At 38.3% G+C, this 13,952-nt stretch overlaps 1 protein-coding gene across 2 annotated transcripts in view; it reads left to right on the plus strand.

Moving 5' to 3' along the window:
• The window catches only part of TSHR (thyroid stimulating hormone receptor), a 165,237-nt gene that overhangs the window by 124,177 nt on the left and 27,108 nt on the right, over window positions 1-13,952 (plus strand). Inside the window, exons 8-9 of one of the 2 annotated variants that reach the window (XM_012803424.1) lie at window positions 10,290-10,367; window positions 10,549-10,620. In XM_012803424.1, the coding sequence (XP_012658878.1) occupies window positions 10,290-10,367; window positions 10,549-10,618 (148 nt within the window). In that variant the 3' untranslated portion in view covers window positions 10,619-10,620. Of the gene's footprint in view, window positions 1-10,289; window positions 10,368-10,548; window positions 10,621-13,952 lie in introns of those variants that run through there. The other variant, XM_003786956.1, reaches the window with a different exon arrangement.

Genomic DNA, 13,952 nt, shown 5'->3' on the forward strand with positions numbered 1-13,952 from the left:
TATTATATATTTATAAATGTTTAGAAATAAATACAAACATATTTATAAATATTTTTATAAATAAGTATAAACATTTATAAAAATATTTATAAATACATAATATATAAATATGTAAATACATATGTAACACATAATAATACATATATAATATATATATAATAGAGCTTCCAGATACATAAAACAAATACTACTAGACTTATAGAAAGAAATCAACAACAACATAATAATAGTGCGGGACTTTAACACACCATTGACAGAACTGGGCAGATCATCAAGGCAGAATATCAACAAAGAAACACTCAACTTAAATGGGACTCTAGAAAAAGGGTAGATGCAACATTTACAGAATAGTCTACCTCAAAACTGCAGGATATACATTCTTGTCATCAACACATAGAACATTTTTGGAGAAAGATCAGACATATATGTCAAAAACAAGTCTCAGCAAATTTTAAAAGGTCATATACATAAGCCATAAAACAAGACTTGGTAAATTTTAAAAAACCAAAAGCATACAGTGTACCTTCTCAGATCACAAAGGGATAAAATTAGAAGTCAATTCCAAAAGGAACTCTTAAAAACACATGAATACATGGAAATTAAACAACCTGCTGCTGAACAATCTTCAAGTCAGTGAGGAAATCAAGATGGATATAAAATTTGTTTTAGTTGAATGACAAGGGTGACACAAGCTACTAACATCTCTGGGATACCACTCAAAGTACTAAATACCTACATCAAAAAGACAGAAAGATCACAAATTAACAACCTAATGTCATACCTCAAGGAACTAGAAAAATAAGAACAAAGCTAGTAGGAAAAGAAAATAAATAACAAAGATCAGAGCAGAACTAAATGAAATTGAAACCAAAAAAGAAAATATGCAAAGAATCAATGAAATAAAAAGTGGTTTCTTTTGAAGGATTAAAATATATATATATCAATAGAATACCAGCTAACGAGGAAGAGAAAGGATTCAAATAAGCACAATTGGAAATTAAAAAGGGGACATTACGACCAATATTATAGAAATAAAAAAGATCATTCAAGACTACTATGAATGTAAATGTGTGCACTACAGTGCACACAAAGTGGGAAAATCTAGAGGAAATAGATTATTTTTTGGAAACATACAACTTCAAAGCTTGAATCAAGAGGAAATAGAAATCCTGAACAGACTAATAACAAGTGCCAAGAAGAAAATAGTAACTAAAAGTCTCCCAATGAGTAAAAGCCCAGGAGCAGACAGAATCACAGCCAAATGCTACCAGACCTACAAAGAAGAACCTATCTTACTGAAACTGTTTTATAACATTGAGAAGGAGGAATTCCTCCCTAACTCATTCTACAAAGCCAGTATCACCCTGATACCAAACCAGGAAGGGACATAATAAGAAAACTACAGAATAATATCCCTCATGAACATTGGTGCAAAAATTCTCAACAAAATACTAGCAAACTGAATCCAACAGCCCATTATAAAGATAATTTACCATGATCAAGTAGATTTCATCCCAGGGTACAAGGATGGGTTCAACATACACAAATCAATAAATGTGCTTCACATTTAAATATTAACGGTTAAAAACAAAAAGGCATTCAATATAATTCAGCATCCCTTCATGATAAAGACCCTCAACAAAGTAAGCATAGAGGAAACATACCTCAAAATTATAAAAGCCATATATGCCAAACCCACAGCCAACCTCGTACTAAATGGGGAAAAATTGAAAGTATTTCCCCTAAGGACTAGAACAGGACAAAGATTCCCACTGTAAACACTTGTACTTGACATAGTACTGGAAGTTCTAGCCAAAGCAATCAGCAAGAGAAAGAAATAAAGAGCATCTAAATCAAAAACAGGAGGTCAAACTATCCCTGTTTGCTGATGATGGAATCTTTTATCTGGAAAATCCTAAAGACTCCTCCAAAAGACTCCTGGAATTGATAAATAAACTCGGTAATGTCTCAGATTATAAAATTGATGTATACAAATCAGTAGCATTTCTAACACCAATTATAGTCAAGTTGAGTCAAATCAAGAACTCAATACCATTTATAATAGCTACAAAGAAAATAAAATACCTAAAAATTATTTAACCAAGGAGGTGAAAAATCTCTATAAGGAGAAGAACACTAATAACTCATAGATGACACAGACGAATGGAAAAACATCCTATGCTCATGGATTAGAATAATCAATATTGTTAAAATATCTGTACCACCCAAAGTGATTTACAGATTCAATGCAATTCCCATCAAAACAACAACCTTATTTTTCAAAGAACTAGAAAAAAGTAATCCTAAATTTCATATGGAATCAACAAAGAGCCCAAATAGCCAAAGCAATCCTAAGCAAAAAGAACGAATCTGGACTTTTACCAGACTTTAAATTGTACTACAACGCTATGTAACAAAAACAGCAGGGTACTGGTTTAAAGATAGACAAACAAATCAATGTAACAGAATAGGAAACTCAAAAATAAAACTATACAGCTACAACCAACTGCTCTTTGACAAAGTAGAGAAAAACATACACTGCAAAAATGCTGCCCTATTCAGTAAGTGATGATGGGGAAATTGGATAGTCACAATGGAGAAGAATAAAACTGGATCCCTATAGCTTACCATATACAAAAATTAATTCAAGATTTATTAAAGATTTTGGCCTGGTGGAGTGACTCATGCTTATAATCTTAGCACTCTGGAAGACTGAGGCAGGTGAATTGCCAGAGTTCAGGAGATCAAAACCAGCAAGAGTGAGACCCTGTCTCTAAAAATAGCTGGGCATTGTCACAGGCACCTATAGTCCCAGCTACTTGGGAGGCTGAGGCAAGAGAATCACTTGTGCCTGAGAGTTTGAGGTTGCTGTGAGCTATGACACCATGGCACTCTACCAAGGATGACAAAGTGAGACTGTCCTAAAAAATAAAATAAAAAATATGTATTAAAGATTTAAATGTAAGACCTGAGACTATAAAAATTCTAGAAGAAAACATAGGAAAAACTCTTCTGGACATTGGCCTAGGTAATGAATTTATGACTAAGACCCCAAAAGCAAATATGGCAAAACAAAACTAAATAAACAGGACTTAACTAAAAAGTTTCTTTATAGCAAAAGAAGTAACAGAGTAAATAATCAACAGAAAAAACCTACAGAATGGGAGAAAATATTCACAAATTGTACATCTAACAAAGGACTAATATCCAGAATTTATAAAGACTCAAACAAATTAGCAATAAAAAACCAAATAACCTTGTGAAAACTGGGCAAAAGACAATAGTTTTTCAGAAGATATAAAAATGGCCAAAAAGTACATGAAAATTGGTCAACATCACTAATCATTAGGGAAATGCAAATTAAAACCACAATAAGATATCACCTTACCCCCTGTCAGAATGGCCATTATTAAAAAGTCAAAAAACAATTGATGGTGTGCATGAAGCACACTTACACACTTGGTGGGGGGGAGTGTTAATTAGTACAACCTCTATGGAGAAAAATGTGGAGATTCTTCAAAAAAATAAAGTAGAGGGAGGTGCCTATGGCTCAGTGAGTAGGGTGCTAGCCCCATATACTGAGAGTGGCAGGTTCAAAGCTGGCCCCAGCCAAACTGTGACAAAAAAGTAGCTGGGCGTTGTGGCAGGTTCCTTTAGTCCCAGCTACATGGGAGGCTGAGGCAGGAGAATCACTTAAGTCCAAGAGTTTGAGGTTGCTGTGAGCTGTCACGCCACAGCACTCTACCGAGGGTGACATAGTGACACTGTCTCAAAAATAAAAAATTAAAAAACAAAAATCATTTGTTCCTTGGTTTCTAAAAGTTTAGATCAGGGGTCTAACTTTTTCTGGGAAGGGCCCAGATAGCAAATATTTTGGGCTTTGTGGGACATACGGTCTTAGTTGCAGCTACTTTGCCACTGTAGTGTGTAAGCAGCGATAGATAATATATAAACAAATGAGTGTGGTTATGTTCCAATAAAACTTTATTTATAAAAACAGAGAAGGCAGGATTTGACTGGAGGGTCATAATCTGCAAATCTCTAGTTAAAAGTAAATGTGAAGATGACCATTGAGTAAAATGTGTAGTCTATGTTCTCCCAATTCCTGGTAAAGGTTAAAGGGCAGGCATGGGATAAAGATAAGAAGTATCTGGGGGAAAAAAATGTTGTCAGGGTTAGAAATGTGCAAATCCAATCATAGTAGAAAACAAAGATCTTTTTTTCAGATCAGTATTTTGGATCCAAACTAGAAACTCTGCTCCTGTTATAAAACAGTGCTCCGTCATTCTACCTTAACTTTCTGATTCTTGGTTGTGGAATTTTTTCCCCTAGATTTAAGCTCTTCAGTAAAAGGTATCAAGTAAATTCAATAAAAATCAAAACGATAAGGGGCTCCGGTACTGGAGGAAGTCAAGAATTGAGCGTTAGGAGAAGGAAACAGAGGCCAAGTTTCCATAGTCATAATGAAATAGTATTCATTTTGTGTTTTTAACATAGGGATGCTGTCTCTGATCTCAGTGCTAATTACAATTTTAAACTAAGGCAAACACATCAATCTCCTATTAGTATCCTAATAGTGTGGAAGGATTGCACATAGCATGTTAACAATTTGGTAATTTCTACAGAAGTGTGTTTGGATATCTTTGGGTTCTAATTTAAACAGTGTGTCATCTACAAGAGCTCTCATTCCCCATCATTCCACCTTATGACAATTTACTGAAATTAGCAGACTTGACCTCATTTACACTCATTTTTTTAATGTAACTAAATAATACAATTACAGCCAAGTTGGACAAATTCCACTTTAAGCACAAGTGCTGATGCCTCAGCAGCAGTTGAGTAATTAGTTAAGATTTCATGGAAATGACGGCAGATGTGTAAAAGCGCATTGTCCTGTGATTTCCTGCAGAGCCAAGCAGTTGTCATCACTCCAATATGAAATTAAAAATACAAGCATCCCTTGATCAACGGAGAAGTTGAGCTCCGCTCGGTCACAAGTTAGGTCACACACTCACTCTGGAACCCCTTTCCCATCCTCTCTTTTCACACAATCTGATGGGAATACGTTATTACTCAAAGAATGTCCGATTCTCTGTAGGGCATTTTCTGTGATCAAATTCTAGGAACTAGCTACTATTGGACAGTAAACATTTGGGCAGGAATAAAAATAACATTTTGATGTGCTAAGAACCAATCAAGACACTCTTAAGAACAAAGAATCAGCACAATTAATGTGCTAATTAGCGTCACACATTAGCTAATTAGAAGTGAAGCACCACAGCTTGGAGCTCTGGGAAAAGACGCTAGAGAAGATGATTGGAGAAAGCAGGATGTTCTTTCTCACGGGGTGGGTATTTCAACAGCTTGCAGGATATGCTGTAAGGCTGATTTTTCCCTCTGCCAACTGAAAACGTAAGCATTTTCTCACCTGTTTACAGACAGGTGTCATGATTTCTCCTACCAAAACTATTTCCATAGAGCAATCCAGCTTTTCTTTAGACTATCTTGAGAACTGGACAGGGTTCCTCTTTAACTTTATTTATTTTGAGACAGAGTCTCACTATGTCACCCTTGGTAGAGTGCTGTGGCATCACAGCTCACAGCAACCTCAAACTCTTGGGCTTAAGTGATTCTCTTGCCTCAACCTCCCAAGTAGCTGGGACTACAGGCACCTGCCACAACACCCGGCCATTTTTGTTGTTGTCATTGTTGTTTTAGCAGGCCTGGGGCCGGGTTCGAACCCGCCAGCCTCGGTGTCTGTGGCTGGCGCCCTATCTACTGAGCTATGCAGGTGCCGAGCCCTTTAACTTTCTGAATCACCAGAGCTGTTGGTGATACCCATGCACGTATCACAACATAAGCAGGTGCCAGCCCAAGTCTCCCCTAAAGGGATCACGGAAGCACAGGCTGAAATTCCACACGGGAGCTAAGATGTATCATAAAATTCCCCAGAAAGCAAAGCTCAGCAGTGGCAGCCAATGTCCTGGCTGCTCATCATGCACTTCTGACAGTCACCACTTCCTTCTAAACTAAGCTTTCACGGACTCATTCAGCAAGTCTTCACTGAGTAGCTGCTATGCCAAGATTGAGTCCAACAGAACATACACACACACCCCTTCTACACTTAACATTGAATTTGTCAATCGGATATTTTCTGCCAACTCATTTTTGACCTCATTCATTATTCTTCCCTGACTCCATGATACACAACCTTGTATCAGGGCAGGGCTTCTTAACTCCTTGTATAGAAAATGACATCTTTTCTGCAAAGAACTTCCATTTCTTCTAACAGGTTCTCAAAGAGGAATAATCCACCCATCTCATAAAAAGCTGTTGAATACACACAGATGTAGCAGTGTCTATCTTATTTTTAAAGGAAATACCAGTGCCTTTCTCATAAGGCCTTTCTGGTATTTATGTTTACAAATCCTGACTTTCAAGAAGCCTTTGCTTTAATCTCTTCTACATACAGCCTTCTATTCTCTTTTAAGGTCATTTGTGGTCATCTTCTCCCTGCAAATGATAGCTTAAATAGCCACGCCTCTATAAAATAATCCCTGTCTAGAACAGGTTACCCACAAAGGCTACTAGATTTGGGATTGTCTTATCTAAGATGGCTTATAGAATGTAAATTCCAAAGGAATCAGGATAAGTCATGGTCAGTTTAACTAGCCTGATAGTCCCCGAATGTCATGATAAATGAGGTTGATGGAGAGACTTTCTTTCTGGATATTGAGGCTTCTGCATGTGTGTTTTCCCCTCCCCATTCTTGGCTTCAGATTGAAGGCAGGAGCAGCAATCTGAACTCAGGTTTAAAGCAAAATGAGACATTTTTGCTAAAGGTAAGATGGCTAAAGGCAAAGTGACAGTTTCATTTTTAAGCATTTAACCATCTCTAAGAGGTAAAGTGCCCAAACAGTCCCGCTGCTGGGGTTAGAGAACACAGCTTCCTGCGAGATCAGTTCATCTCTGTTCAAGCTGGCTGTGTCTCCTCGGCATCCTCTTCTCCCCTCCTGGACTCTGGCTGCCTTTCCCAGTTTGAAGTCTTCTGCAGTGTTTCTGGTAAACGGCAAAGCTTATCAACCAGGCCCCTCGTCCTTAGGGACGTATTGGATATCAGATGAAAACACTGCAGAATTGGACAAGCAATAATTTAGTTTTTACAACCATTTCTAATGATTAGAGCAAGCCGATTTTCACTTGCAGCACTTGGAGAGGAAGATGAGCTCACTGGCTCTGACTTGCTTTTCTAGAGTCTGGGAACATAATGTGATCTGTAAGCTGCACTGTCCAAAGAATACAAGAAGAGATGCAAGCCAGCGCAGACAACTGAGCTATGTTGTCTTTTTCTACAAAGTCATGCTGTTCAAGACTTTCTTTCCAGTTATTTTCTCCAAGGTGGCTCTTGCCCACACTAGCTATCACTGACCAAAAGAACTCTGAACACAGGTGAAAAGAGTATCAAATAATGATCAAGTGGAGACTGTGATTAGAACCACAGGGAAGGCACAGATTGGCAGCTTTATCATCTTAGTCAGGTCTTTGAACATATAGGAGACTAACTGATCAGCTCCGGGTCACACTTTGCAATGCTCTGGAAGCTGGGCCTCTGTCTGCAGGTCTAGGCCATACTCTTGCAGTGTTTGTAAACCAGCTGCCTCCACCATCATTGCCATGGGGAAGGTCACTTGGTTAAATGCCACCACACCATACACCAATTCTACTATTCTGTCATTCTCCATTATTCTTTCCTTAAAGCAATCATGTGACATCGCCCGCTTCACTATCTTAGAGAAAAAGTATACTGATTTATTTTTTCACTCATTCACACGTTCATCTAACAAATTGTTCTGGGGGCCCTAACTTGGCACTGGGTATATAGCAAGGAGTAAGATGCAGAATTTTCATTCAGGCCAGAGACACAGACGATAAACAAATTATAAAGTGATAAAATTGTAGATTGTGATAATGCCTTGGAGGAAATGACGAGTATAAAGAGGCAAAATGGTGATGGCCACTTGAGATTAGGTAGTCCTCAATCTGTAGTTCAGAAGAAAATTTAGAGACTCAAAATTATATACAAGTTTATGAGCCCTCATCATGCGGAGTCCCTGTACTTACCTATCACTTGGTTCATCCCTCATCCTGCTCATCTGTGGTTGGTAAAACTCTTCTGCACGCCCCCCAACCATCCCTGCTCTAAAGAAGATTCAGGTGGGTGGCATCTGTGGCTCAAAGGCTGGCCCCATATGCTGGAGGTGGCGGGTTCAAACCCAGCCCCGGCCAAAAACAACCAAAAAAAAAAAAAAAGGGAAGAAGATGATGATGATTCAGGTCCAATTAATCAGGGGGAAGTTTCTCTGTGAGGGCTCTAGAGAAGAAATGTTTCTGACCAAAGGATTAATATTACAATTAACAGGGATGATTTACCATCATCCCGAAAAACTTTCCTTCAGAAAAAGCAAACCCCGCAAGCGTTGTTCATATCTAAGCAGACCTCCTAAGGGTCTCTGCTGTATTTATTTTGCATCAACAGGTGACCACCCACATGTATGTTTCGAGATATTCTACGCATGTACATTGAGATCATTTAACAGGCGTGTCCAACGTTTTTTCTATTCTGCTGCACATTGGAGAAATAAGAGTTATCTTGGGCTACACAGTAAATATGCAAACAGTAACAAAGCTGATTAGCAAAAAACAAACAAAAAAAAAGGCTGTGTATACTTTCATGATATCTGACACCACAGATAAGCAAAAGGAGTCCTCATAAAATTAGCATGAGGCCCGTGGGCCAGAGGTTGGACACTCCCGAAGGATATATATGTGCTGTCTCTTTTGGTAATTTTGTTCTCTAAAAAACTGGGGGGGGTGGGGCAGTTTCAAAATCCTTAGAAGCTTTTATCTATTTGGAGAAAGTTTTATTTCAAAATCACTTTGTGACTTAAATTGCTTCAAAAATATGCTACCCTCAAATGCCCAGTTTTCAAAATAGAAACAGTATGCCCATCAGACCTCTGCCATGGAAGGTATTCTCTGTATCTTACTTGTATTAACATCACTCTCCTCCATAGCAGGTAAAATACAGACCATCCAATTAAATCTGAATATCAGGTAAACAACGGATAAGTTTTTCATTTAAGAATTTTTAATTGCATGGGAAATACTTTTACTAAAAAAATTATTCATCGGTCATCTGAAATTCACATTTAACTGGCATCCTCTATTTTTATTTGCTAAATCTGCAACCTTAGGTAAAGAAAAGACCTGAATCTGTGACAGGCCTCTTACCATCTCTATTCTATTCCTAATTTAAGCCTCATCTTCAATAGTAAATAGGAATCTTGACCAATATTGAGAAACAAAATTTAAATAGGTTGGTATTAAAGAGGATTAAAAAAATATAGTTGGTGGCCAGGCACAGCGGCTCACACCTGTAATTCCAGCATTCTGGGAGGCTGAGGCAGGAGGATCCCTTGAGCTCAGGAGTTGAAGATCAGCCTGAATAAGAACAAGACCCCAACTCTACTAAAAATAGAAAAATTGCCAGGCACAGTAGCTCACACTTATAATCCTAGCACTCTGGGAGGCTTAGGTGGGCAGATTGCCCTGAGCTCACAGGTTCAAGACCAGCCTGATCAAGAGCAAGACCCTGTCTCTAAAAAAAAAAAATAGGCAGGCATTGTGGCGGGTACAGGTAGTCCCAGCTACTTGGGAGGCTGAGGCAAGAGGATCACTTGAGCCCAAGAGGTTGAGGTTGCTGTGAGCTATGATGCCACAGCACTTTACTGAGGGTGATAAAGTGAGACTCTCTCTTAATAAAATAAAAATAGAAAAATTAGCCAGGTGTTGTGGCAGGTACCTGTAGTCCCAGCTATTCTGGAGTCTGAGGCAGGAGGATCACTTGACTGTAGGAGTTAGAGGTTGCTGTGAGCTAGGCTGACACCATGTACTTTCACCTGAGCAACAGAATAAGTCGGTCTTAAAAAAGAAAATGCAATTGCCTCTGGCCAAGAATATAGAGAATAAAGGCAGCTTTTTAGGAAATTTAGGTACATAACTAGATCATAATCATCTCTATTTTCTAAAAAATTTGTTATAATTAATGTGTATAAACCTTACACAATCAAAACCTAGAGTGTTCTGAGTCCTTAAGCCAGAAGAAGGTGAGATATCTTCTAAATGCTTCAAAATCAATCAGGGGAGACCACGTTCATGTCATTCTGCCATTTGTATGAATTTTGTATGACTGCTTAAACTCACCTAATTTATTCTCTCCCTCTCTCTAGTTATCTAAACAAGAATAAATACTTGACAGTTATTGACAAAGATGCCTTTGGAGGAGTATACAGTGGACCAACCTTGCTGTAAGTAAGACATTGAGAAGAATATTTTAGTCTTTTTGTTCATTTGTTTTGTTTTTGTTTTTGTTTTGTTTGTAAGAGGAATAGACAGACATTAAGAGAAGAGAAACTGATGTTCACGGGTAGAAAATGTTGTCGTCTCAGGTAAAGGCTTCTGCAAATACCTTTCTGTCTAGCCGGAAAGGCTACTTCTCGGAAGAGAGTCCTTGTTCTCTGAGACCCTACAGGCCCCGAGCCTCAGCACACCATCCTGATGTACCATCAGGCAGCCACCTTGTTGCAGATCAGTGATTTTCCACTGGTGTACTGTGAGAGGATCTTCGGTGTGCCTCGAAAATTTTAAAGATTATCAAATTATTTTCTAAGGGAGTTCAAAGCACAGTAAGCACATTCTTTCTGTTACCCTTTTTTTTTTAATCAACATAATTTAAGTATGCCATAGAAGTTTAACTAGAGGTTCAAGTGTGCTGTGAGGTAAAGGTTAAAAAATACCATTGAAGGCGTTCACAGAGGACCTGTTCGAGGAACAATTGCTGTTGGCAAAAGCTTGAGGCACCAGGTCTACAAACAGGTGGAAGACATTTTAGTCTTTGTAGACAAAATGTATGTGAATGTATATTGCAAAAAGCCTGGCACAAAGAGGGCAGAATATAAATGATAAGTTTTTCCAGGGATGAATCAAACTAAGAAAGAAAGAAATGTCTATATCCCATCTTCCCCCTTGATCTTTTTTTTTTTTGGCTGGGTTTGAACCCGTGACCTCTGGTATATGGGACTGGCGCCCTACTGACTGAGCCACAGGTGCCACCCTAGAGACTTCTTTAAAGTGCATGAAAACATGTCTGTTTGTGTATTTCCTCTGATTTCTATCCCCAGCTCCAATTGGTGACTAGATCCTATTGTTCCCATTTCCTTTGATCTTCTTTATCATTACCATCTTCCTCACTGTCCCAGTTTTGCTTTAGTTGAGAATCTCATCAGTAAGTATCTAGTCTAGCCTTGCTGATGTGCAACACAGCACCCCAGAAATGCACAAGACAATCCATCAGGGGCAGGAAGAAATATTAGAGGCTCTATGTATAATTATGTTTTTTAAAATAAGAACTAAGTTTTATTAATTTTTTTATTTGGCTGACCACTGTCCCTTAGATGCCAGGTAGAGAGTAGACACATCTCAAAAGAAGAATGGATGATCCAGAGAACTTGACGTCTTCACTTTTTCATTTTTAACAATTTTATTTCGCTTTCAAATTGAATGCATCCAGTTAAATGAGTTTATGTTTGTCGTTTGTTTTGGTTTAAGAGATAAGGTCTCCTTCAGAGTTTCCCGGGCTAGTTATACCTACCTCACTGCAAACTCAAACTCCAGGGCTCAAGCAATCCTTCTCCCTCAGCTGGGACTACAGGTGTGTACCACCATGCCCAGCTGATTTGTTTTTTTTTACATTTTTTGTGGAGATGGGGTCTTGCTATGTTTCTCTGGCTGTTCTTGAACTCCTGTTCTCAAGGGATCCTCTCAGCTTGGCCTTCCAAAGTGCTGGGGTTACAGACATGAGCTTCTGCACCCTGCCTATTTCCTTAATCTATAGGCTCTGTATGAGAGATCAGAACAACTTTGAAAACCCCCTTTACTAAGTGGGAGTTTACCACTAATTCATGGCAAAGTACTTAAAAGCATTATGCATTTTTCTTTTTAGAAAAGATAAGTGAAAAAAATTAATGTAGTTTCTGTAATAAGTCTCTTTCAAAATTTGCTTTTTTTTTTTTCTCCAGTTTTTGGCCGGGGCTGGGTTTGAACCTGCCACCTCCGGCATATGGGGCCAGCACCTCACTCCTTTGAGCCACAGGCGCCGCCCTCAAAATTTGCTTTTTAACTTGGAAAATATTTACAGCATCTTTATCTGCTTCTTCAAGAAAAAGGTATATTTCATCAATGAATAAGGGAAGTTAATGTTTTTCAAAAGAAATTTGCACTCTGGAGAGAGACTATAGAAATAGACATTTAGAAGCATTCCCCTGCTATGTGATTTTCCTGACAAAGATGATGAAGGCCATAAAAATTCTGTTTTGTTAAAATCAGAAATCAATTTTTTTTTTTTTTTTTTGCAGTTTTTGGCCAGGGCCAGGTTTGAACCCAGCACCTCCAGTATATGGGACCAGTGCCCCACTTCTTTGAACCACAGGCACTGCCCAGAAATAGAGTTTTGACCTGTTTTTAAAATCTTTCAAATTAAGTCTGTTACGAACTGAATTATGTCCCCCCTCTTCCAAATTCCAATGTTGAAGCTTTAACATCCAGTATCTCAGAATGTGACTACATTGGAGATAGGGTCTTTAAAGAGATAATTGAATTAAAATGGGCCATTAAGGGTGGGCCCTAATCCAATCTGACTGACAAACCCAGAGACCCCAGGGATGGGTGCACACTTAGGGAAGATGTGAGGACTGTCAAAAAGGCAGCCAGGACTGAGGCCTGAGGAGAAACCAAACCTGTTTACACTTGCAGCCCTGGAACTGTAAGAAAATCAGTTTCTGTTGTTTAAGCCGCCCAACCTGTGGTATTTTGTTACAGCAAAATAATGGTGTTTTAGTGGGTTAAAATCCATGTGTAGAAAATATGAAAATGAAACACCCTCAGGTTAATTTGCCATCAGAGACTATAAATTTCCATAAAAACGTGTATTTACTTACTAAAGTGGACTAAAAAGATGAGAATCTTAATTGAGTATCGTCAAGTCTCCTTTATTTCATTTGAAAACGTTTATCTTTATGTGGTAACTTTGTCAACTGAGAGGGTGATTTAAACCAAGACCAAAATAAACTGAACCAAAAGCAGGCTTCACATAGCCTTCTATCACAAAGGATTAAAAATAATTTTCAAAACTAATTATGTATATTTGACAATGTTGCTTTCACCTTAGTGAATTTTTCTAGAATATTACTTGTCTGTGTCACATCCTTTTACAATGTATGTTCAGCATGTTTTATAAGGTATATAATATAGTATTATAGAAATGTATAGAGCTCATGAATATTCAATTTTTTTTTGCTTATACATATGTGAAACTGAAAGAATTTGAAATTCAACAGTGTAGATCAGAACCACTCAAAGTGGGTCCAGTACAAGGTAAATGGCTAGTTCAGGATGTATGTCAAAGCACAGCTTCTTTTATAGAGCAGGTCTTGTCATCAAAGTCAAATCAGCCAAACTAAACAGTGCAGTTTGTGATATAGTTGCTTATAAGTTGATATATCCAGCATAAGCTTCTTATCTTGTCAAAGGCTGGTAAGAGGCCATTGGTCAAGGGCACTGACTGCCTTTTCTGTAGCAATACTCTAGATGCACAAGCATCTCCAAATATTCTCTAGCCTTTACCCTTGGTCCCTCTTGATTCATCCTCCCTAAACCTCCTTAGGTCTTTAACCCAATATTGGTCTCCCATTCCCCTCAGGATACAGGTGTGTGTCAAGCCCCTGTCATAATCTTCAGCTTTGTCTCTTCCGCCTCTTTACACCCCAACCGATGTCCATCCATGTTGAATCTCTTCACTTCCCTAACTCCCCAGCCTCTTTATGCAGCTGTGCTAA

This window comes from Otolemur garnettii, unplaced genomic scaffold (assembly GCF_000181295.1).
Source record: "Otolemur garnettii isolate 467f Iridium unplaced genomic scaffold, OtoGar3 scaffold00020, whole genome shotgun sequence".
Taxonomy (NCBI): domain Eukaryota; kingdom Metazoa; phylum Chordata; class Mammalia; order Primates; family Galagidae; genus Otolemur; species Otolemur garnettii.